The sequence below is a fragment of the Anopheles moucheti genome, chromosome 2, assembly GCF_943734755.1.
Source record: "Anopheles moucheti chromosome 2, idAnoMoucSN_F20_07, whole genome shotgun sequence".
NCBI classification, from domain to species: Eukaryota; Metazoa; Arthropoda; class Insecta; order Diptera; family Culicidae; genus Anopheles; species Anopheles moucheti.
In genome coordinates this window covers 18283505-18308396 of record NC_069140.1, presented here as the reverse complement: position 1 = coordinate 18308396, position 24892 = coordinate 18283505, and the positions used below count along the sequence as shown (strand labels likewise).

At 44.9% G+C, this 24892-nt stretch overlaps 3 protein-coding genes across 4 annotated transcripts; 1 reads left to right on the top strand and 2 right to left on the bottom strand.

The window, feature by feature from the left end:
• Positions 1–180: 180 nt before the first annotated feature.
• LOC128309607 (mucin-5AC) lies at positions 181–18402 on the bottom strand. The gene is made up of 7 exons (XM_053046040.1): positions 18193–18402; positions 9493–10747; positions 6942–7116; positions 2242–4009; positions 2010–2168; positions 1798–1932; positions 181–1728 (listed from the first exon to the last, which is right to left on the bottom strand). Exons 1-7 carry the CDS (start codon positions 18400–18402, stop codon positions 1648–1650), a joined length of 3783 nt encoding a protein of 1260 aa, XP_052902000.1. The 3' UTR covers positions 181–1647.
• A 1267-nt stretch (positions 18403–19669) lies between these two features.
• On the top strand, positions 19670–22003 carry LOC128299874 (protein penguin). Its single transcript, XM_053035999.1, has 3 exons — positions 19670–21251; positions 21320–21531; positions 21653–22003. Exons 1-3 carry the CDS (start codon positions 19775–19777, stop codon positions 22001–22003), a joined length of 2040 nt encoding a protein of 679 aa, XP_052891959.1. The 5' UTR covers positions 19670–19774.
• A 65-nt stretch (positions 22004–22068) lies between these two features.
• Positions 22069–23027, bottom strand: LOC128299875 (putative peptidyl-prolyl cis-trans isomerase dodo). 2 transcript variants are annotated; one of them, XM_053036001.1, is made up of 3 exons: positions 22749–23027; positions 22583–22686; positions 22069–22531 (listed from the first exon to the last, which is right to left on the bottom strand). In XM_053036001.1, exons 1-3 carry the CDS (start codon positions 22807–22809, stop codon positions 22190–22192), a joined length of 507 nt encoding a protein of 168 aa, XP_052891961.1. In that variant the 5' UTR covers positions 22810–23027; the 3' UTR covers positions 22069–22189. The 2 variants fall into 2 exon arrangements, with proteins under 2 accessions (XP_052891961.1, XP_052891962.1); XM_053036002.1 differs by having other exon boundaries at positions 22604–22686; positions 22749–23024.
• Between the last annotated feature and the right edge of the window lie 1865 nt (positions 23028–24892).

Genomic DNA, 24892 nt, shown 5'->3' with positions numbered 1-24892 from the left:
CAGTTTTAAGTATGAAACGAACGGCAATAGCACGAAGAGATTAGAAGTGGATTTCTTTCCTACTTTAAAAAACAAAAAAACAAAACTCCTCCATGCCGTTGGATTATTTAGTCTGGTTTTGTATTTATACGCTTTCCTATACGAACCGAACACGCTAATTTCAACACTACAACACGACTATTTGAGCACACACTCATCACTAAAATCTTATATCAAGAATCACTTGTTTTGTTTTTTTTTAGTTCTGTTTTGTAAAAATGTTCTAAAGAATGATCCCCTACCGAATGAAAGAAATTCCTAGTGTTCTGCGGTTAGGGTTAGAAACAGTGCCTTCCAATCCCTTAACTAGTACCGATGGCCTTTCTTCCCTAAACGATGAGGTTTAATGTTTTTTTTTGTTGTCTGTTTCAGTTTATCTGTTTGTCTAATATTTAATATCAAAACTACCACGTCGCAAAATGCGCATAAGCATATGTATACGTTTACCCTTTTGTTTCTCAGCCTTTTGAAGAAAAGTTACGTGTTACGTTACAATGTGTGATACAACTGTACACAACTCCCCCCCTTCGTCGCAGATCTTGCTATATATGTTTTATCTCGACTATTATAATATACCGACGAGAAGAAAGTAGCAAGATTACACACACGCACACACATACACACACAAAGTTGTGCTAGTTTTACAGCCTTTTTGTTTACCTTTCCTTTGTTGCAGTTGAGTGATCATTATTATACTATCCTGTTCTACCTTGCGGAGTGGTTCCCGGAGCGAATGAGCACCAAGCAATAAATTTGGTTAGGAACAGTAAAATTTTGCTTTCTCTAACGTACCAAAATTTACTAATACATTCGATCGAATATTAAAAACACGGTAAACAAAATTCTTCCTCTAAATTGGCCTACATTGCACGTAGAAGGAAAACTCATTGCAAAATAACAGCTTCGTTTGGCATTCATTCGATACGAAAACCACTCCGCCATCGTAGTCAGCAGTTTTTTTTTTACGTAAATGTCGTTTAAGTTCTAGCTCACAAAATTTGCACTAATCGTTTACTGGAGAGGAAAATTTTGCACATTCTTTTCCCGCTTGCGATTCGCGTACTTATGCGCATCAACCTACCACCGTACGGAGAAACATCATCACACATTGTTTAGGTTATTTCAACATGACTTACGATGCGTTACGATTCGCACCGTTCAATAGTGGATTACTTTTACGATAATATACGAGATACGTTTTTGATTAATCGGGACAATAGTAAGTAGTTAATGGTGGTGATGCCGGACGTAGAGTAACAAAAACACCCCACAGCATTACGTGTGATGCCTGGATGGTGGTGTAAAAAATTCAGTAGTATTATGGTAGTAGAAACAGTAGTAACATGTGTTAAGCACACACCGCACAGTCATTACGCATTAGTGTTTTAATTACGAATGGAAAAAGTGTCACTGTATGGGATGCTAAAGTTCGAGTCTCTTCAGATACATGCTTTACGCCTTGCTATTTGTATAGAAAACCACCCTTTTCTACAATTCTGCTCAATAAGTTTCTTACTCTTCTCGTGCGAACAGTAGACGGACGATATAAATTGCCTGCTTAATACTATTGTTTTGATCCTCGGTGATGTACTGGTCGCTAGCAATTGCCTATTGCACAATAAAATCCTTGTGGCCACGCAGAGATTTGAGTTGCTTCTTCAGCTTCGTAACCAGATCTGCTGGTTGTACCTGGAAATGCGCAACATAATCGTTAGTAAATAATATTCAACGAATATAAACCCCAATGTTCGTACGTACCAATATCGATATATCTCGTCCGACTGCATTTAAACGATCGCGTATTTCGTTCTCCTTAAAGAATAAATTTAACGGCCTGCCGTTGATTTCCGTCAACACCCAAAATGTCAACGATAATCCATCACAAGATTTTGCCTGTAGGGCAATTAGACATATGAATAAGAAAAAATAGATCAGTACACAGAGCCACATGTTTTCACTCGATCGATTACCTTCGGGGGCAACCCATGCCGTGCAGCTAAACTGTTCGGTACAACGTCCACGATCGTAGATGTGTTGCCGTCTCGTATAAGTCCCAAGCACTGTCCATCGAGTTCGCGTCGAATGGCATAAACCCGCCCAAACGGAACGCGACGAATGATCAGTTCAACCTAACAATAAAACAACTTGTTATTCGACTTTTCTTAAAGCAAACATTGGGCATTTGGGGTTTCTCATACTTACAAACAATCCCGGCGCTGCCCGGATAGCTTTGTGTGCATCGGCTGCAGACATGATCGCAACACCGGCCACACTGATCATCTGATCACCGATGTGGAGCGCATTGTACAGAACCGGATGTTCCTTCTGTTTCCATCCTGCCACCCAGACGGCACCGAATGCATCCACCAGCCCGATGGAGTTGATGCAGTCCTTCCGACGCAACTGTAATCGTACACCGCCCGGATGCATCATTTCACGGCGCAGCTGAAAAACTTGCTGTTCGCGTAGCGTCAACTTGCGGTTACCGCCAACACCACCGGTAGGTGTACCATGTCCAACACCGTTAGTACCTCCGTTTAGCTGCTGATTTCCCTCCGGTACATTCATCAGCTGATGATGAGGGCGAAATGGTTGTGGTGGAGACTGTAATCGTCCCGGGCCGGGTCCAACACCATTGGCACCGGTTCCATTGATGCGCGCCGAATGTTCCTGCCGTGCGTCGGAAGTCGATGAGCTGCGACGCCGTTGTTCCGGCGGTAAATGCTCAGACCGGATTTTGTGCTCCACCGGTGCTCTTCGGCCACGTCCACCCATTGCGGAGTGATCCGTCCCCGAGGTAGCGGCGGGTCTTGTACTTAAGACTAGCTCCGTTAGACCTCGCTGTAGCAGTGGAGCAGCAGCACGTTGTGGATGGGGTGTATAGATGTTTCGATCTACAGCCGGTCGTTTCGAAGGGCTACCCCCGGTCAGATGGATCGGAGCAGTTGCATTGCCCGCAGTCGGAACCGATCCTTGCTTGGATGTGGAAGCCGTACCACTGCTGGCAACATTACCTCCAATGATGCTATCGTGTTGTACACGATTTTCCTTATCATTGCCACCACCAATTTCGTGTGTGCGGGTTCCCTTTATTGCCAACCTCGCGGGAAGTGGAATATCCGAATGACTAGACGAGCGTGACTGCCTGCTGAGCAGTAGCACTTTACTGCTTTTATTCCCGGTTGGTTTGGACAGAATCGGCGCGACGGATACTATTGCCTGCTCCTCAAAGTTCGCCTCTATTGGTACGCTTCCGGACGTAACCTGCACGGAACTGGTTAGAAAAACCTGCTCGTAATGTTGACTATTGGATGACGACTGTTGGGTGGCTGGTGGTTGACAATGGATCGGTTTACTGACACCCGGCCCATCGCCAGTGGCCGATGACGAATTTACGGCAATCTGTGTCACGGTGCCGAAATTACTTTCCGGTCCCTTGATCGGTGTGGAGGACGTTGCTACAGCGACCTGCACGGTGGCCGGTGCGCTTGGTTGTGTTCGTGGCGTAGACATCACCGTTGAGCTCGGGATCGGGACCGATTGCGAGACGTTCGGCACTGTAACCGTTGTGATCTGCTGTTCGTTTATCGACGCGATGATAGACGGCTGCACGAGTTGATCTCCATTCGACGGATACTCAACGTTGGACGGAATGATTTGAACGTTACTCTTATAGTTATGGTCGTTACCGGGTCCAGGGTCATCCGTTATGATGGTCGACACACCGGTCGCTACTGTGGTCGGGGTAATAATCGACGGTTTTGCTTTCGGGAAGTTAAATCTAGACACTGGCGGCTTCGGCGAAGAAGCAGTGGTGATTGTAGGCGATGGAGTCGTTCCATTGGCGCTGTTCGACACTTGTATGATGGTAACGTTCGCTACCTGATCTTCTCCGTTCGCTACCGTGGGTGATCGTGGCGATGAACTAGCGACGGGAGATATTTTTCGTCGGGTACGTTTCGGTTCCGCTCTGTGAAGGAAAACGGAAAATGTCATGTATATTTAATTGTTAAGTAGCTTACGAACATCCATACGTCTAGAAACCAATCTAGTTGCCATTTGCCAACGTTTGCAGTAAGCAGCAACCTTTATCAACCGAACTTGACAGCGCGAAATACGTACAATTGTTTTATTTTGATAGCAATTGAGTTTATTTTTGCAGCCTTTAGCGTGGAACTATGGACGTGGACGGAGAAACGGATCTTTATGGTCAATCGCTCGATCAAGAATACGCGCGGTGTTTGCAAGTGTTGCGCAATCTTATTCCCAACCTGGAAGAACCCTTCGACATCAGGAAAACTGCACAGTGGATTGAACGGTTCAACAAAACGCCACCAGATGAGAAACCTCTGCGAAATCGTTGCGCTAAACTACTCCTGCAGCAACTCCTTGAAGACAATCTAACGCATCCCTTCATCTTCCCACACCTGCTCCACGAACCGCTCGAGGTGCTGTTGCAGAACGATCCCGAGATTGTGGGCGATGGTCCATTCGAACCTTTGCAGCATCTGGTCAAGCAGTTCGAAACACTGAACGAACATACGGACGAAGATATCTGCTCACTTCAGGTTAATGCACCAGCAAAGCGAACCTGTGTGCCTGCCCAGACCGATTTACACTATCTCATTCAGCTTCAGGATGCCCTTCGGTCTGCCTTGCTGCTCAGAGTTCCGGAAATTATCGAAAATCCAGACATGGTTCTACCGACTCCTTCGGAAAATTTACACCCCGACGATCGCCAATGGTTAACGATCGTGCTGGAAGGCATCCGCGCGAAAGTGTCCCAGAAACAAGATTCTCGCTCTACGTGCACGGTCGAATGTCAAACGATTAGCGAGCAAACATCGGAACGTGTCGTCCAGCCGAGCGGATTCATCGACCGAACGGAAATCGAACGCTACCTGGAGCGCAAATTTGCCAAACTGTACGCTAACTTTCGCGTGCGTGAAAAGGCACTCGAAATACGCACACAAACTGCCGGTGGAATTCATCTGATCGACGTCTCACAACGATTGGTGAAGCAATGTCGACGATCGTTTCCAGCGACGTTAACTACCGGTCAAAACGCTGCGACGGAACGGAACCTTCGTCGCTCGAATAATTAATACACCACTCAACGATGAAACCATCGTTCGGAACACGGGGAAGCGGACAGCAGGAACTCAAGGGACCGGTGATGTAGATATACCTTTGGTTTCAGCAACCGAGTGAAGGCAGTGAACAGCAATAAATTGACCTTGATAGTGAATTAACGGCCACAGCACCATTAACGCCCACGAAGTGATGACTGATGGCTTCAAGAAGGAATACTGACGGTGGAACAAACGGAAGAATGAAATGGACAACGCGCGGGAGCTTCTAAAGCGTTATTTGTTCACCATCTTAATTATGGCTCACAGGAGATGCTTATGTTTGTAAATTCAAGTGTAATTTTAGTGTTAACGCCGATCGCGTTGCGTAGATATTGTGTATTAATAATAAAATTAAATTGTAACCAGTTTCTTGAGAGATTAATTGTTTGTGCACGATGCATCGATGCGTCACACTTACCAAGACTCGTTGCCCGTTTTTTTTGTACTTCATTCACACTAGACAGTGCGATGGATGCGAGATGGAAAGAAATGCAAATATAGTAACACCCCGAACCACTCTAGAGCACATTAACAGTCAACATTTCTTCTCAACCGGTTCAATATCCATCAGCTCGGCACATGGCGAGCGCTGCACGGAATTCGCCTATTCGCCAGCCCTTTTATCGATACCGATGCACCCACCCGGACAGTTGCGTTTGAACTGATCAGGTTCCTCCACAACGCTTGCCTTCTTCACCATTTCAATACATGTGCAAATAAATGGAGCTAGAGTTGCAGATTTGCAACCTATCGTCACCGGGGGAGTTTAGTAGCGAAGTGACAGAAGGCAAGTGCACACCATCGCTTCCCATCACTGGACACACCCTACTGCACTTCCGCGCTATTCTGTTCAAACACCAGACACACCTTTGACTGTCTTTCTTCGCTTTACAATTGTTGAAATTCTTCTCTCATTGGTCAATATGGTAATGCAAACTCAACGAAGCCTAATTTTATTTAGTTTTTCTACGATTGCATTGAATTCATCGGTTGCGGATTTTCCTCCTCTGTGTTCGGTTCTGTTGGGTAGAGGCGCGTGTCTGCCCAGTTGGATAAAACTGTCTAATGTCGCACGACCAAAGTCATGATGATATCCAGTGTTTCTTAACATCGATCATTGTTAAAATCGAAAATAAAATTACCATAAAACACTTAACACATAAAATTTATACAGAATTTACTGGGCGTATGGTTGCCCTTAAAATGGCTAACTAGAAATTCATTTTCTTGTTAATGCTGAGCGTGTCAAGAAGAAATTTAATCATAAGAAATCTACTATTTCAAAGTTATGAAGTCGGAAAAATGGTTAACCGATAAGTCATGAACAACAACGGTCATTATTCAAACTTTACTATCATCTGGACACATCAGTTCCGTTATTAACGTTTGAAGTACGTAAGTATCGTAATGAAGTTCTACAGATCATCTCCATACCATTTCAAGAATTATATTTCTGACCTAGCGGATGATAAGCCAAATAGCACTGAAGCTATTCACATCGATCTATCCTTTTCTATCTGTTGAAGGCTACCAGAAACCAGCACTAGGGCGTTGACTCGTCCAAACAACAACCATACTACCCCACGAGGTTGAGTAACGCTGAACGTTTAATTACTTCTATTGAACTTATCTTCCATCACGACGAGGCCTTGCCGTCCCTTCGGTTCGATTGATTTCGTAGTAACACGAAAAAGGTTTAACAACGCCCAGGGCGTGTGCCCTCACGCAAACACGAGGTGCTATTGCACCAAAACGCTCCGCAAAACTTACCTTGCTCCGCTGGATGCCGGTGACCCGATACAGATGGCGGCAGATTTTGTTAGCATCGATGGTGACGATACTGTCGATTCGCCACCATTGACCACAGTTGCAGTTCCATTGCGACCGTTGCTGCTGGATCCGTTCTGTTGCGGCTGCCTGGACCACGACTCATCGTTCGGGAGCGCTGAAAGTGATGTAGTATAGTAGTTGGCATAATTAAAAACACGCTACATTAGACACACGGTCGTGCGGAAGGCCTTAGAATCTCCGGACGGGTCGCCGGTTAGGAAAAAGGTCAAAAATTGGAAAGGAAATGAGAAATGCTAGATTTAATTAACTTTTATCATTCTCTCTTTCCCTCTCTTTCTCTCGCTCTCTATCGGATTGTGATATTTTCCATCCGCCGGTCTCATCGAAACACCTTCATCATAAACATTTCGCCAAACGTAAGCACCTGCTGACCCACGTCCGCCCATAGTACGCTTCCGTTCCGGAAGGGAAATGAAACGCTCGAAATGGGTTCATTTTCAGCAAAGCAGCACAGCGAAAGCACGGCTAGGCCCGGCAAACTACAACCAGATGCCTCAGGTCGAAGTGTTACTTGGTCAGCGTTTGGGCGTCTCCCACTCTGAGTTAGAGATGCGAACAAGCAAAACGCTCTCGCCACATACCGAGGGATATTCAATCTGCTGTGTCCAGCCAAAAATTGCACTCCCCAAAGAACGGGACCGGCGGGAATGAATTGGACGCCCTAACCCATGCTGGCCGGTACAGCAAGAAACGAAAAAAAAACCAACCGACGTGAGTCTGCTCTACCACTTGTCTGTACGCTCTGTGTCCAGACTGGCTGTGAGTGTCGCTTGGTTTTGGCATTCGGCCATAAAAAATGGACTATTTTGCTAATGAAAAATTTAATTTGTTTTCATTCTGCGGAGGTTCATTCGAGTCCTTTTCCGTCTACTGTGACGCGGAAAACGCTCACGGCCACCGTCAAGTCATTGCCGCAATTGCATTATTCATTGGAACGTATTATTACGTTTAAGATTATTTTAGTTTAAGTGACACTAAACATAACATTCTACTCTCTATTAATAATACAAGAAAATATTATTTTCATACCAACAGCAAAATGGAGTAGATTGAAGAAAAAAAAAAACGACTGCATCAAACATTGTTGAGACAATAAAACTTTTCCTGAATGAAACGTCCATTCAACATCTTTGCGGAAGTTTCGCCGACTTTAAATTTTTTTTTTCTTTGTGTGTGCTGTTTTGCCCGTTTTTCCATGTCTCCTTCTGCACGGCAAAAAAGAGACGGGAAACATTTATGCAAATATTTGCCACCGATGCCTCCGTTTTCCCTTCTGTGTTGGTCCCGGAACGGTCTCAGAACCGAAGCGCTGCCGATGACGGGGGCATTGCCATTTCCGGTGCAAAAGTTGATTCTTTCCAGTGGACACATTGCAGGGGACGCGTGACGCAGTGAAGTGGTTTAAAGCGTGAGCGTCGAACAAACTATCCCCAAAATGACCGTTTCACCACCACACACAGAGACACTCTTTTGCATGCATATTTCGGAAGCGAGAGATAGCGAGCGACAGGCTTTAGAAGTATCTTCAGCACCTTCAACACTTTAGCATCGACAGCAAATCGTAGCTAAAGGTGGGCAAATAATGTGACATCGGCAAACACTCATCCTCTACCACTTGTGAGTGTTTTGTTTTCATCTGATATCGTTCAATCAGCAGGCAACAGTTCTATCCCATTGTTGACCGGTTCCTAATGATGCACCGATTATGATGCAAACCCCGGCAAGCAATCGCTGACACGATACAGCGAGACAAAGACCGTTAATGATTCAAATTTGGGAAATTACGGACCGCGTAGTACGGTATGCTAATATGTGTGGCTATGTCTACAACAATTAGTACATTATTCTTTAGATGTGAAGCGAAAAAAAAATGTTGGTTTGAACAATTAAAATTGTTTACGCAACAATTCATCATAAATCAAATTAATTGTACAAACTTCTCCGTCCGTTGGGACGAATTCTCCTTCTCGAATTTATCGTTCCGCAGAATATGCATTAGCAACCGGTTCGTCAATCAGCGCTTAATCCCCACCGAAGAAGGCGACGATTGCTCAACAAGCACGCACGTTGGGGAAATTTGTGTACACCGTACATGAGTGGAGGCTCGCGAGAACTCCCCCAGTCCGCGATGGATGCTTTCGTAGAAGCATTGATGCCGTGTATTGACCGAAGGTAAATGTGTCACCAAATTAAGACGCGGTGCGGCTTCTGATTCACCGTCTATGGAGTGTCCAATAGGTCTTTCACCGTTTGTGATGACTAACGCACCCACTAGCAAACACACGGGGGTGGTAGTGCTTTAAACTTTCGAACGATACCTTAACCATCGGTCCTCTTATTTGTCCTCTACTCCCAAAGGGAGTGGCGACCCGCCTCTTTAAGCGATATTTGCGTGTGTGTGTGACCGGACGCATCGTCGTTAATTGAGGACAATTAGTGGACAATGAAGTAGTGGGATGGACATTCTTACCATCATTGGTGTGACCATTGATGGCGTCGGAGGCACTACTGCCAACATCACACTCAGTAGCCCCGGACCGTTCGGGACTCTGCCTTACGTCGAGCAGCAGCTTCTTATCGATCATGGTGCGCTTCAACGATGGTCCGGCCGTTCCGGATGGATCGGCCAGCACGTTGGTAACGAACGTGGTCGCCAGCGAGGAAGTTGTGGTCGATGTGCCAGATGCGTGCGTCACCACCGGATGATGATTATGATGCGCGGCCCCACCATTATGGCCCGCGCTCTCCCTGTGGATTATTTTTTGCGGTTTCGGCAAACTGGAACTCGGGGGTGAATCGCGCGGAGGCGATGCGGATATGTTGCATTTAAGCTGCTCCTCTGGCGGTTCTTCTTCCGAGACCAACGAGGAGGATGATCCGAGCGATATGCTGTCGGTTGCGGTGCCCGACAGTGGTTTGCTAGTTTGTGCGTTAATACTGCTCACTGCTTGCAGCGGGTTCGACAGCAGGTTCATGAGGTTCTGCGTGGACGTGTTGGACATGGCCGGTGGGCCAGTGGCGCTCACTCGTTCACTGTTGGGACAATTCGATATGGATGTGAGCGTTGATGAGTAGCTGGTTCCCGATGAGTTTGAGGCGTTCGAGGACGATGAAGCCGATGACGACGATGCGGATGATGCGGATGATGAGGACGATGAAATAGAGCTTGTTGTGCCGGTGTTAGAGATGATCGTACCACTTGCCATGCCGGAACCAGATGGCCCGGATGGTAGCGAGGTCGCCTGTCCGCTTACACCAACCAAGTTCGAATGGTGGCCGTGATGCTGCTGCTGTACCAAGGACGATGGTTGAACGCGCTCGATGCCTGGCACGATTGCTGCCGGTACGGGAGGCGTCGCCGGCAGTGGGGAGGTTGGATCGCGCGTCGGTGCCAACGGTGGACGCACCTCGGGTAGGCGCGAGTACAAATTCTCCTTCGGCGACAGCAGCTTCATCTCGCGCAGCTTCGAACGTAAACATTCCACCCATTCCTGCATACATTCCCAGGTGTTTGCATTGAAGCGGGCCACCTCGCTGCCGAGTGTTATCACAAATTCAAACTCCTGCTCTATAGACACGAGGGCGTGCGAGACGTGCTGGACGGTTTGGAGCGATAGTGCCCACTCCGGGGCGTGCGATGGGGCCTGCCGTGGGTCACTGTAGCCCTCTAGGAATGCCTCACAGTCATCGTGCACACAAAACACCACCCAATATCGATCCGGTTTCTGGAAAACAAGAAGGAAAAGGAAACAAGCATTAGAGACACGGTTTGTGTAATTATGTTACCAATATTTCGCTTAAGCATGATGCATAAATCATTTCTTCTTTACCAAACTTCAAGATAAAAACAAATCCTTTCAAGTGTAATTCGGAACGGTAGTTTTCTGTCAAGATCACCATAAACATGTCAACAAGAGAAGTACAAACGAATAATATTTCAGTTCAATCGAAAAGGAGATTTTTTTTATAAAAAAAACGAGAAAATGGAAACATAAATTACTCAAATTAGTGTTAGCAATTGTAAAGAAAATAAAAGAGAGAGTTAAAATTAAATATTCGTCTTGTGGTTGTGGTTACGGTAAAGAGAAAAATTATACTAATGAAAATCCAGCGTATGTATACCGGAAAAGCTGATAAATATGTATAAACTCCATAAATTATAAACTATTTGCCACGTGCCACCTAAACCGACTCTCTTCCAAAGCCAAAGTTACTAAGCGTGTTTCTAAATATTTACCCCGTGACTGCAACAAGTCAACACCCAAAGTTGCCCCCTCTACGAGGTTCTCGCCCTGCAAAGTCCGGTATGTTTTATTACACCACGCTCTAATTGCGATTCGTTTAGGACAATCCGTCGCGGTGTGTCCGTACACGTACCGTTGGTTTTGGGCTGGCGATCGCAACGCAACATCCCGCGACTAGCTCCGGGTTTTTTTGTTTTCTATTCTAAAAAAAACATACCGATCGAGCAGATGGTAAGCATTTAACAGTTGCTTTCTACGCCATCTGGAGACGGTAACCGATGGACGTTTTTTATTCTCCTCGATGCTCGTAGAAATGCCGAAAGAGTTTACTGGCACCAGGTGAAAGAGCATGCGTCACGCCGGTGTGCAACATTGCACACACCTGTTCGATATGGTCGCACGATCGACAACGATCGACAACGATCGTTGCACCCCGCACAATATCCAGCTGATCGTGGAAAGTGTGTCCCAGGTTGGCGCAACGTTTCTTGATAGCAAATTGATAATGGACCCCCGGTGGCGCATTAGAGTTTTTTTATTTTGAGTTACGCGATGCTGGATGCGGAGGTCTTTGGCTTCACACCACAGCCCAATTAAACACAATTGTTTGGATGATCTATTTCAATCGAAATGACGATTGAATTATATTTTCACTCACTTGCTCGAGTGCTATTAACGCTTCTTCGCGTTGGCCACCACCGCAGCAACAAACTGTGGACAAACACAAACACACTTCACACCTTCACACATTGCCAAACACGCCAAGCGCATGCAGCAATTGCATTTGCATTAACCCACGGTTCCTCTCCACACTCGGTGCCCGTCACGCTCGACTCGATGCAAAGAGATCAACATTTTTGATATGTTTAAATGCTTTCTTCACGCTACCGCACTCCGAATTCCATGGCGGCTGGCTGGGCTTTCGGGTGTATGTATACATAGTTTTTTTTTGTTTTACTTTTATTTTGGAAAATTGCGCTTTTGTTTCTACGCCCGACTGTTTGTTAAGTTACGCGCGATGGTAATTTGTTTCATTAGCTTCACGCAGCCCTTGCCCGGGCCCCCGCTACTGGACGGAATCTCTGGTGAAGAAACCGTGTCCAATGCCATATCCGCTTTTGTTGAATAATAACAAATTAAAGGGAACGAAACCTGCCGCAGCCTTCGCGACAGCTCAAGGCAATGGCGGAGAAAGACAAAGACGAGTTTAAATAATATTTTAAGCCACGATTTTGGGGACGATTTGCAAGCGCTCGGCTACAAACCGGTCCGACCGAGCGAAACGTAAAGCGGCGCACTGTTTCGATACAGTTTACCATTCGTATTAGCCAAACATTCGTGGTATGCAATGTTCCGCGGCACTGCACTGAAGGTTGTGTGGCCGGAGTGCCTTATAGGGGGGCTTGAGCTTGTGACAGTTGCGATGAACGTTTGTCAATCACAATACGGTTAGTTTGATGGATGTACGTAAAGCATCAGGCGAAGACAACATGGAATTGTGCTGTCTAAAGCCACATAAGCAATGCTTTGATCGCTGTGTACGTACCGTTAAGTCTTACCCAATCAATCCCGTAATGTCGTCTGTTCGGTTTGTTAATTTAACAATTACTCTTTCTTCTTCTTTATCGGCACAACAACCTCAAGGGATCTAGGCCTGCAATTTCTGGCTTTCTTTGACTTTTATTCCCCATAGTCCGATAGCCAGACCTGCCAGGATTGGTCCGGATGAGATTTTGGATTGATCCTGTTGTATGAAGATCGGCGCCGCTTCCAATACATCACCGCTACATGGCCCCAACAATCAGAATAATAACACCAAACCATTTTTTTATCAACGGAAGAACGGACCTGGCCTGGTATATCTTAAAACCATAAATAATAATCCGCTAACAATATGTCTGATTACGGAAGGTTATCTCTGCTCAATCATTTCCATCGCCGATGGTAATTTGGACTATTGATTACAGCACGATTGAGTTCCATTTCATACCCGAAATGAAAACTTTGGTCCAATCAGCGGTTTAAAAGCGGATTGTTTTTCAGACACGCACATCGTTCACGGCAGCGCGAAACGTGTGTCGTAAATTGGTATCACTAACTGCGAGTGATTAAAGCATTACTGTTTTTACCAGCCGTAACCGGCAGTAAGGATCTAAATCCATCAAACGATCATCATCATCATCATCATCCGGTGGCACGATCCACTAGAGCGCGGGCCTTATCGTCAAGCAGCGTGTCTTGTTGCGCATTGAAACGTATTCGTGTTAGATGTTTCACTTCTTCTTCGATTTGCGATCAACAGCGACAGCACTGTCGCTTTCCTTAATCCGATTCCGCGCGTAACCTTGACTGAAAATCAACACATGCAACCATTGTTCGTCTATCTAGTAAGACGAACGACTTTAATAAAACTTTATACCCACAATCTTTAGCCCACCATGGTTCCATGGAGGTAACTGCCAAAAAAAAAACTATTCCACCACCATACCTTCCATACGCATACGGCGCCACTCAGCTCACGGAACCGGCTTTATGTGTGGGAACAACTTTTCGTGGCGTACGAACGATCGTCAACTATCGTACGATTAAGGTTCCATTGGTCCGGTAAAGTAAAACGGGAGCATGAACCACGGAGCCTCACGAAGCCGCGCGTCGAACCCATCAGAAAGTCATTCGATCGAGTTGGGGGAATTAAAAACAAAAACAAAAAATAAGCATACCGAAAATAGCCGGTTTGGGCATGTTTACTTGAAGGCTTAGACAGAGGCATGATGTTAATCTATTATTAAAATAGTTAATTATACGCAGGATTTGGTAATGGCGGTTTTGCGTTGAGAGTGGCTTGTGGTCATTAGAAAGATCACTTGAAAAAGAAATAAATTAATGTATTTTTATCAAGAATTTTCTAGACCATAAGTCTCTAATATTTAAAGTAATGAATCAATTAAAAATTACTGCTTTAACAATACAGGCAGTCCCCGAGATACGCGGTTCCTCTAATACGCGGATTCGGAGATACGCGGGTTTTGGAAATTTGACACATGAGCTAGTTTATAGCACAAAATCTAAGCAAAAAGCTTAAAATTAGGTTTGAATAACCTGTTTTGTTTTATAAAACATTTCTTTCTAACTTATTTTAATGAAATCTTTCTAAAAATCTCCTGATTCGGCGAATAAATTAAGTACAGAGAAGAAAGTCGACTCTGTGACTTTGAAGTATAAACGAAATTGCACCAGGATTCGACTTATGCGGAAATTCGAGTTACGCGGATTTTTCCCGGTTTATAGCGGTCCGCTATAATAGCGTATCTCGGGGACTGCTTGTACTGGCTTTTAAGAAACGTTTGAAATACCGTTAGTACTTCAAGGTAACAGTTACACACCAATCTCACTAAAACTTCATACAAATTAATTTTCAAGATTAATTTCTTTAATATTTCTTATACCACTAAATAATCTCCATGGAAGCTTTGTTAATAAAAATGACTAATACAATCCTTCTGATCATTGCCTAAGGACCTAATACTACTACAAGTGTGCCACATAGCCAAATGATCTGGCAGAGGTGACTAAGTCTCCGAGTACGGAGTATATTAAATCAAAGGCTATCAGAAATAGTAGAGAAAACATTTTCTGAGGTTTAAAATGTTAAAAAGAAATCAAAAAAACGAGTAATCAAAGTCGTTGTTCCTGTATGAATCGAAATCAGATCCACATTCTGCGCTGTATTAGACTCGAATGTCAACGAACGACACCTTCAGGAGCTTCAGGCACCAAACCTAACCATCACGAGCTATTCTGTCCAATAAATTTTTATTCTACCACCAAGCAATGTTATATCCAATTGTGATTCAATGTACATTTCCAAACCATTTCCCGATCCACCACCACCAGCAATACATCGGGTTTCGTTTTGCTCCATTGATGACTTGCTGACATTTTGAAGCTCACACGAAACCATTCAATTCCAGTCCGCACCAACCAATTGCCGTAATAAATTTGTGTCGGGACAAACTTTTAAACACGAGGCGCACACGGTACGTTCGCTTCGCCACAAGGGGAATGGCAAAAGGGGTCAAACGTGGCGAGCCACGTGCATAACACATCAATCGAAAGCGGTATAACTGCACATTTACCTTGCGCACTCAATCCACCCAAAATCATCCCAGTAAACGATCGATTGATGGTGTGTGAGTGCTGTATGACGGTGTTCCCTGTTAGACACACTTGACACAATTGATCCGACGCCCACCATGTCAGACTGGCAAAACGGGGGCGAAGTGAGGGGTCTATATTAAATATAGTAAGGGCACCCCGGAACCGGAAAGGTAATAAATTATTGCTCAAAAAATGGTGCCCCTTTGTCTGGCGCTGGCGAAACAAAACCGAATTCCCATCAATGACCTATGGATGGGGATGGGGAAATCGGTTCAACTCCCTCACGGGGTTCGGTTTGAAAACCGTCGGAAGGGCCACCGCTGTCCTTCTGCAGCACACTCCAGCGCTACAGATGCAAAACAGCAGTTGGAAAACAACTGAAGGCCACATGCATGGTGTGCCTGTATGTTTCGAAAACAAAAGACAAATATCTGTCCACTGTAAAGGGTGCTGCTGTGGGGAGATTGTATGGGGAGAACCAAAAATTGTTTTTGTGCGTAACAAGGGCTAAGCCACGACAACGTGGCGTTGTGCCACAAATCGACAAATCTCACCAAACGCACACACAATCGGCGTGTGGGAAAATGTAAATAATACTCTAATGTGTCTCACGATCACGATCGGGAGATCTAGGCGTCTACAAGGGGCTGAATTCCTTACATGTCTAAGTAGCAGATCACGATCGGTTCCATTTATTTTTTGGGAAAAGTAAGCACTACTTTATGCACTAAATTCTTTGCCAAAAAAGATACATATACTTCCAACGCAGATCACAATCATAATGATGATGAGCTCAAGGTGACAGCCTACAAACTAGTCCGCAAACTCCAACAGGGATCTCAACCGAGCTCTGGGTGGAAAACGAAAAGGTGATCGCATTTCGCTCCCACCAACCAGCTGCCAACCGTACTTTGACAACAATTCCACTGCTGCACAATGCCACCACTTTCTCACATAGTAGTCACTACCCCCCGGAAAAGGGTGTAGGGTGTGCAGAAGACAATAGGGAGACAGAAGAGAAAAAAAAGCGCAAGCATCCTCCGGACGGTAACACACAATCGGCAACAATCGGCCACCACTACCAGGTGAAGCGACCTACAAACGTGATATGCGCGGAATTATGCGTGACTCCGGTGGACAAATGGCGCAAATGTTTTCAAGATGGGAGATAGGAAGGTAAGGAGAGGAAACCCTCCGCGTGTGTGTGTGTGTTGGAATGCTGAATGACAAATCCCTGTGTGGATCGGACGTTTTTTTTCCTCCGCGCAGTTTAAAATCTCTCCCTTTCGTTTGGTTGGAGGACCCCAGAGGGTCTTTTTTTGTTGTTGTGCCTCATGCACAACAATGACTGACGGTGGCGGACAAACTGCCCGAGCAATGACGAATAGTCTTGTGAGCGTGTTCTTTTTTTCTATATTTTATTTCTTCTTTTTTTACAAAAATAACTTCAAATTCCAGAACGTTGTTTTTATATTTACACTGTTATCTCCTTGGTGTTTTATATAAAATACAGAAGTAACAGCACCAGTGTTACAATTAAACATTTGATAAGCGTTCTAATGAAGTGGGAAAGAATGGAATCAGAGACGGAGTACTTAAATGCAAAAAAAAATATCAAAAAATCCTCAAAAATGTCACAATTGCCCTAACAGCTACAAAATGTCGATTTTCAAACCCATTGTTTGATAACAAATTATTACGTTCTCACATATCAGCTTTCTTGAGTTATGATGCATGATTTACATTCAACGCATATTACTGATGAATCAGTTACTAAAGGCCTAAGTATTACTTTATCTTGATGTAAACCAAATGTTATATTATTAGCATTAACCTTATCTTCTAAACATACAGAATGTCTCGATGGGTTTTTTCAACATCAGTGTTATTAAAAATTTCTAATCAGATTGTATTTTATGACAAATTTATTATTATTTTAAACGATTTTCATCACAAATAGAATTACACATAAATTGACTAATCGTGTAATCTTAAAAAAATTGTCCAAGTATGAGGAATCTCTTCGGGTTATACTTTAGTGCGAAGATGTTTACAAGGATTTTTGGTCCCAACTATACGATGACCTCACTTCGGCCATCCATCGATCAGGAATGTGAAGGAGCAGCGAACCTTGACTGAATTGACTCGAAGGTGTTTGTTGTATGCCCCGTCCAACAAGGACTGAGGAAAGCGATTGCGTTCAGAGGAGGACTTTTTCGGTAGGTCATGATCGCATCGATCGAATGATGATCGCATGATCGATTGTAATGCTTGTTGAGTAACATAATGAATAAGTTTACTAGTCACATCATTAATGCATTAATTGCGGCGGATGTTCATGAAAGTCATTATTCTTCACAGAAAATATCAATTCAATTCGAATTCTAAACAATGAGAATATTTCCACTGAAAATAATTCCTCCAAAAATGTGAAACATTTTGTAAATATTTACACACCAATTGGCATCAAAGTAGCCGCAGCGCACAGTGACGTACAAACTAATGTTTATTTTATAACAAGCTCTGGCTGGTATTATCCAAGCATGCCATCATTTGTGATGGCGTTGTGTTATGAAAACTTATTCAATTAGCACCAGGCGAATAGATAACAACTCATTCAACAACCGCTGACGACAACGCGGTGCATGGTATGGATTTACTATCTTCAACTAAAACAAAAACCTCCTCCACCCAGCCCTACCCTCCAAGGAACTGGTAATTTCTCCCCTCCCTTCCTGATGTTGCTGGCCTGCTCCTCGATTACATACCTTGGTCAGTACGGACGGTCGCCTGCTGTCGTTGTTCAACCGTCGGAGCCAGCTGTTTTTGTGAATTTCGCGAAACAGTGCTGTAATGGGGGGTCGCGTTACCACACTACCCCCAACAGCACCGCTACCGCCAGCACTACTGCCCACCACTGCCCCCGTTCCACCACCTCCGGGCACGGTAGAACTACTGCTGCCAGGGCTCGGTTCCATCACGGGACTGCCCGGTCTACTACACACTGCACGCTTATCACACACGTACGATCACCGTTTATCACAGCAGAAGAAGCAAAGATGATGCACGACACGATTCATCCACTCGTGCTGCACGATATCACATTTCATTGCACCACTGCTGCTGATGCTGCTGCGGCAGTTTCCACAGACGGGACAGGCTGGGGAATGGCAAAAAGGAACACCAAAGGATAGCCGATTCGTAGATTCTGCCCTTCAATGCCCAGCAGAAATGGAGATCTCTTGTCTCCCGCTTCGATTCCACACCCACGGAACACAATAAAAACAAAATACACTATGTTTCACCCTTTGCATGCACCATTTTCACCAGCTGACCCGAATTATTTTTCGCTTGCCATCATACGATTATTTCACTAGCTCACCATCCACCTAAAAGTGGACCAAAATTCTCCAAAACAAGATGCACTAATTGCTTCACTTGGCTAAATTGTTTGATTTGAGGAAATAGTGGTAAACGAGTTGGAAGGGGTGCAAATGCTTCACCGTTTTTTTAACCCTCTCTGCGTAGGTCGAACCACCCGCCGTTGTTTACTGTGCTAAATGTCAACGCAACTCCACTGCATCGCCTACTCCACTTTGTCGAACGTTTTCAAAACCTTCCATTCACTCCAGCATCAGGCGAACAAGCTCGCGTTCGGATGCTGTTCTGCTATTACTGTACTAGAAGACCCGATCGCAATTTGCTTTGTTTCAAATAGCGCGATGGTTTCTCTTTTGCTTCTGAATGCTCCACCAGTTGTTTAGCTTCTATTCTTGGTAATTTCACACTTTACCGTAACGATTTGTGGATTTCGGCCAACGCTGCGTGCTAGTTTGCGCGAGAGAACACTGGTGTGACACGCACGACAAGTTCGGAGGTAAAATGCTTGGCAGGAATTTTGCGTTGCCCGTTCAATTTTCCTTCACCCTTCCTTTTTTATTGTTTGTGGACATCGCTAACGAGCGTTTGAGTGGAAGACAGGAAGGGTGACGGTGACGTTTGTTTTGACGGGAGGTTGCTCCATTTTGAAGACTGACAGTGGAGCTCTGGAAAATAAAATGATCATATTAGAGCATTGTAGTCTCTTTCATCATGTAACTCTGAAGTTTTGTAGTTGCAATTTAAATTTATTAATGCATTGTGCCACAAAACAATGCATTTTAATCATTTCTCTGTGTTCCGCAACTGATCTAAAACGTTCATCTAAAACTGACCGTTCTACATGGCATCTGTCAACGAACTGTCATCGTACCGTGGCACACAAGAAACGTGTTTTTGTTGATCGTAGCCGCTAGAAACCGCATTTTTTGGGGAAAATTATAAAACTACACTCCAACGCAAAGTACTACAATGATTCAAACAAAGAAACGCACAGTGTCCATGTCCGACTCGGATAAACCAGTAAAGAAACTGAAGAAATCGGTCACCACCAAACCGGTCGACAAACCGAAAGTGAAAACACTGAAAAAGGACGGTGTGGTAAAATCGAGCTTTAGCAAACCTGCAGCGAAATTCCAGAAGAAAACTACCACCGCTGGAAAGCCGGGCGAGAAGATTGAAAAGAAACCGTTCGTTGCAAATACGGCAGAATCGAAAAAACAGTACTGGAATGGGTTGAAAGCGAAGCAGAAGGAGCTGCGGCAGCAGCGTCGTCAGAGCAAATCGAAGGATCTGTACGAGCTCAGTATGAGTGCGAAGAAAATTTACGAAAAATTGAAACGGAAGAACGCCGAAGGCAAGGAAGAACTGGTGCAAAAACTGCACGAACTGCTTGGCAAGCAGAATGCGTACGCGAAGATAGCCACCTCGCACGATACTGCTCGCGTTATCCAGTGCATGATCAAGAACGCATCGGAAGAGATCCGGGATCAGATCGCCGCCAGCCTTATGCCTACCCTGGTTGATCTGGCCACGTCAAAGTATGGTCATCATTGTGTTACCAGCTTGTTTAAGAACGGTTCGAAGCAACTGTGGGCCCGTGTCGTGAACGCCATCATAAAGGACGTTCTCAAACTGGTTAATCACACCTTTTCCAGCGCGATCGTAGACACCGCGTACAATGAGTACGCAACGAACGAACAGCGCAGGTTCATGCGTCAACCGTTCTACTCCGAGCTGTTCAAGCTGGACAAGGATCACACCGTGCATTCGATGAAGGACTGCTGGAAAACGAACGCGTACATGAAGACAAGTGTGCTGAGCACCGTGAAAGCCCATTTACTGCAAGCAGCAAACAAGAAGCTTACGGACAACAGTTTGCTTCACGCGTTGCTGGCAGAATTCTTGGAAGAAGCAGGCACCACGGAACGATCGGAAGTAATTGAACTGTACCTACCATTGTTGGCGTCCATTTCAAGCACACGAGACGGTACTGGGGCGGCAATGTACTGCTTCCTGCACTCGGTCGTGAAAGATCGACGAGCTGCCCTCAAGGCCATGAAACCGTACATCGAAAAATTGTCCATACACGAGCATGGTCACCGATTGGTGATGTGCATACTGAACTGTTACGACGATACCGTTACGCTAGGCAAACAGGTGATCAACCCCATAATGGAGCAGATAGAAACGATCGTTGGCAGTGGTGAATGGGGCCGGAAGGTGGTCGCATGGATTTTCACACCAGAAAACACAAATTTGCTACACCCGGCCCAGATCGAGCAGTTAAACGGATACCTGGAGCACAGCAAGAAGGATAAGGAAATACGTCGCAAAGAGGTATTGGCTGCTGCGAGGGAAAGCTTCTGCACGCAACTGGAAAGTAATCCCAGCTTTTGGTTGCGTGGTGGTCACACAGCCCTTTTGACTTCGGCCATACTAAAAAACTGTAAGTTGATCTTAACGAGCAATATACACCACGTCTTCTTCAATAAAATGCCACCTATTTTCTTGCAGTCCAAGGAGAGGAATTGGCCCGCATGCATCGTGCCTTGGCAAAGGTAGTTTGCGATCCCGATTGGAAGGTGCACGAGAATGAAATCAATCTCGATGGGTCGATTCTTTCGATAGAGGCGGATAAAAAGCCAAAAGAAAACGTGAAACCCACTGCGACGGGAACAGAGCGAAAGATCAAGAAAATCAAAAAGAGCCCATTTGAGGAGGAGAAAGTAAGTTTCGGCTTAATTTTATTGCTTTTCTGATACGATAGTGTAAAAACCCGTGTCGTACGTGACGGTATGGCATGATCTTACGTTTACCTATTGCGTTTGTTACTGTTTTGCTTTACAGGCAGCAAATCGTGAGAAACAACTGGCCGCCAATCCGTTGATAAGCGGCATCGAGCACGCCGGTCTACACATTTCACTGAAGAAAATGATCAAGCAAGATCAGGAAAAACGACAGCTTGGCGATGAAGATGTTTCACAGTTTGGGCTTGCAATCGTAGAGGAACTGACCGTAGAGCAAACGGCAGCGTGGATTACCCAGAATAGGGCTTCGTTTTTACTGTTGCTAGCGTTTGAAAATTCCACCGAAGAAGTGCAGCAAATGTTGAGGAAGAAGCTCGTACCGCTCAAGAAGGAACTAAAAGCACAGAAGCACACGGGCGCTAAACTGTTGGCGGAGAAACTAAACCTGTAGTGTGGGTGAACACACGGTGCACTGCTAGGTGTGCATAATGCAAACAGAAAAGTGAACACAAATATAAATCGATATGAAATTAAAAGAAACCCGCTAGTGTTTTGTTTTTGTTTTTGCTTTGTTCCTTTAAATCTTTCTGTGCTGGTCGTGCCCGCGAAACAAAGTCCGTACCACCAAATGCGCTGTCTATTTTAACCGAAGAATCAAATGAACGCCCGAATCCGTATCGACAATATCGGACATATCGCCCACCTTCAGTGCGAACGCAGCATCCTCGAACGGTTTCTGCATCATGCCACGCTTGAACATGCCCAAGTCGCCGCCGCGTTTGGCCGAGCTGCAGTCCGAGTATCGCTGTGCCAGCTCCTGTAGCGTCGTTTCGTTGGATTGAATTTTTTTGCGGTACGATTCGAGTACTTCCAGCGCCTCATCCTTGCTGCGCGTAATGTTTTCCTCTCGCCAAGAGCTCGGCCGGCGGGATTTGTTATGTTTCACAAGCAGATGTGCACACTGCACCTCATGTGGTTCCTGAAGTTGAAGAGGATGAAAGAGACTGAATTTAAACAAGTTTTTCATCACATCACGACCACGCACGCTTACGTTCGTGTTAGCCGGTTCCGCGGGTGCCGTAGGTGGATTCCACTGGGATTCTTTGGTGTACACATTAAGATAATAAGTCATCCCTGCAATAAAAGAATGCATCGTTAAGTTGGTTTGCAGAATGTATTTCACTCGGTTTCCAAACCTGTGGAACGGCTGGTACGCTTTTCCCAGCCTTCCGGGACCGTTTCCTGACCATCGGACATGTTTACACCGCAAACAAGCTATCGTATGTTTTTTCGTGAGTATATTCCACACTTTCCACCACCTGAAGAAGCACTACAATAAATGGGACACAGTGCAAATTGTACCACGAAAAAATACTTGAGTTTCAACTGGGATGTTTTTTTCTCAATTTTCCTACTGTCTTCCAAAGGATGCGTGCATTTGCAACAATAATTTTGACAACTACGGCACAGGCAGATTCCCTGGCGACAGATTGGAACTCAATTGCACGATTTCCCAAGGAGCTTGAGCGCCCGTGAGAGCTTCTCTGAAAATGATGAAAATATAAACCAGTCCATAAATATACAATATTTGATGTTCCAAAAATTCTTCCCACAACTTAATGGATAATAAACATGAATCAAAATTGTACTACATATTTTTCACTATGAAAACGTGAGCATGAGAAGATAGCTCAGCATCTCTCACAACGTGAGATGCTCATTTGTTCATTGGGTAGCTTCCGTGTGCTGTCAAAGGAGTTCCCAAGCCGAAGGAAATGAAAATCCAACGTCAATAGCAGTTGTCAGTTCGTAGCGAGCGGGTGTGTATCTTCGGTGTCCGTAAATTCCTCCCCCAGATCTATGCTGCGGGAGGCCCGGTTGTTTTTTTTTCTTCTGCATTTTACGGTCCACGCGTGTATAAACTAATGTGCGTGCAGTGGTGTACACAACCTGTCCTACACTATCCTACTACAGTGCGACTGTTGTGCTGTTGTTTCGTGCATTGATGTGAATAAAATTGCTCGGGGGTGTGTGTCCATGTGTGTTAGTGAGCATGTGCATGTGTATGCGAGTTGCATTCTACCGAATTATGCGCCGAATGTTTTGCATAGAATAAGCAAAGTTATTTAAGGAAAATATAAGGAAATTAAAGTGCAATAAAGTGAAAAGCGCATTTAGCTGCAGAAATGAAAATTCGCAAATGAGTGCGAGATGCGCATTCCTAAGTGTGCCGAGTGACTAGTGACAACAGAAGGTTGAGAAAGTAATATAGAAAAAAGGTATTTTACCCCTCCGGCGGGGTTATTAACCAGAATCACAATCACTACCCATAGTCAGGATGACGGTCTGGAGTCGAGTAACGTCCCCATTTCTCGCTGTCGGTAAGTACAATCACTGTTAAGTGTATCCGATATTAAATCCCGCGATAAACTAAAATAAGGGCGGAAAAGATAAGGAAAAAAAACATAACTTGATGGCTTCAGTTCGCTTCCCTGTTTATATGCTACAACAATATGAGAAATGCAAACATAAACACACCCACTTGTATGCAGTCAAGTCCCAGCAGGCAAAGAGTCGCGAAAGGGCGATGGCATTGAATAATAAACAAAATCGTTGCAACAAGCAACACAGGCAAGCACTAAATAATGACCGGAAAGAACCGACTGTAGTGGAAATATTCCTCGAAGCTAATTTGCCGTACATTTGATTTAAAGTGGAAACACAAAACATAAACACCAAAACGGAATGCCAGTGAAATGGCAAAGGGAGAGAAACGTTTCATAAAGCACTGTGTAAACGTAGAATAACAGACGTCGAATAAACCGAATATTCCTTCGAGAGATGAGACGTGTGCAATTCAACTTTTTATCCCGATCTTAAACTGTAAAGAAACGTTTATGGAAAAGGAAGACAGATCATCGAGAGCGTGTGGAGATGAATCGAATCAAACGAATAATCGATCGATAGCCCTTGAACGGATTGATCTTTGGTTCGAACGTTCTCGAGCGCACGGTTGGAAGAAACTCGTCTTACTCACAGTCGCGTGCTGATGATTTCATGTTTCTTCAGCGAACTAGCGGTAAGTGGTAGTGGTAGTAGGCCCTGGTTCGCTAATTGTTGCCATCGCAATTGCGTTTATCCCCGCAGCGATGGGATAGGTGGATGGTGTTGGTGTTCATCAGGTTGTCGCTTTTATGCTTCCACCCGTTTGGTACCTTCCGTTGGATGAACGTTTACGTAATGTACTGATTGCTGGACGGATCAGCATCCATCCATCTGACCCATCCATTGTACCTGCACAATTAATTGCCCGTATGTGAGCTTCCAACACACCGTGCGT

Coding starts and splice junctions, on each gene's coding strand:
- LOC128309607 (XM_053046040.1), bottom strand. CDS start 18,402: ATGGAACCGAGCCCTGGCAGCAGTAGTTCTACCGTGCCCGGAGGTGGT. Junction 7,117..9,492: donor CAATGGTCACACCAATGATG/GTAAGAATGTCC, acceptor CATCACTTTCAG/CGCTCCCGAACGATGAGTCG. Junction 4,010..6,941: donor CCGGCATCCAGCGGAGCAAG/GTAAGTTTTGCG, acceptor TTTCCTTCACAG/AGCGGAACCGAAACGTACCC.
- LOC128299874 (XM_053035999.1), top strand. CDS start 19,775: ATGATTCAAACAAAGAAACGCACAGTGTCCATGTCCGACTCGGATAAA. Junction 21,252..21,319: donor TTCGGCCATACTAAAAAACT/GTAAGTTGATCT, acceptor ATTTTCTTGCAG/TCCAAGGAGAGGAATTGGCC. Junction 21,532..21,652: donor GCCCATTTGAGGAGGAGAAA/GTAAGTTTCGGC, acceptor TTTGCTTTACAG/GCAGCAAATCGTGAGAAACA.
- LOC128299875 (XM_053036001.1), bottom strand. CDS start 22,809: ATGTCCGATGGTCAGGAAACGGTCCCGGAAGGCTGGGAAAAGCGTACC. Junction 22,687..22,748: donor GCGTACCAGCCGTTCCACAG/GTTTGGAAACCG, acceptor CTTTTATTGCAG/GGATGACTTATTATCTTAAT. Junction 22,532..22,582: donor TAAGCGTGCGTGGTCGTGAT/GTGATGAAAAAC, acceptor CTTCAACTTCAG/GAACCACATGAGGTGCAGTG.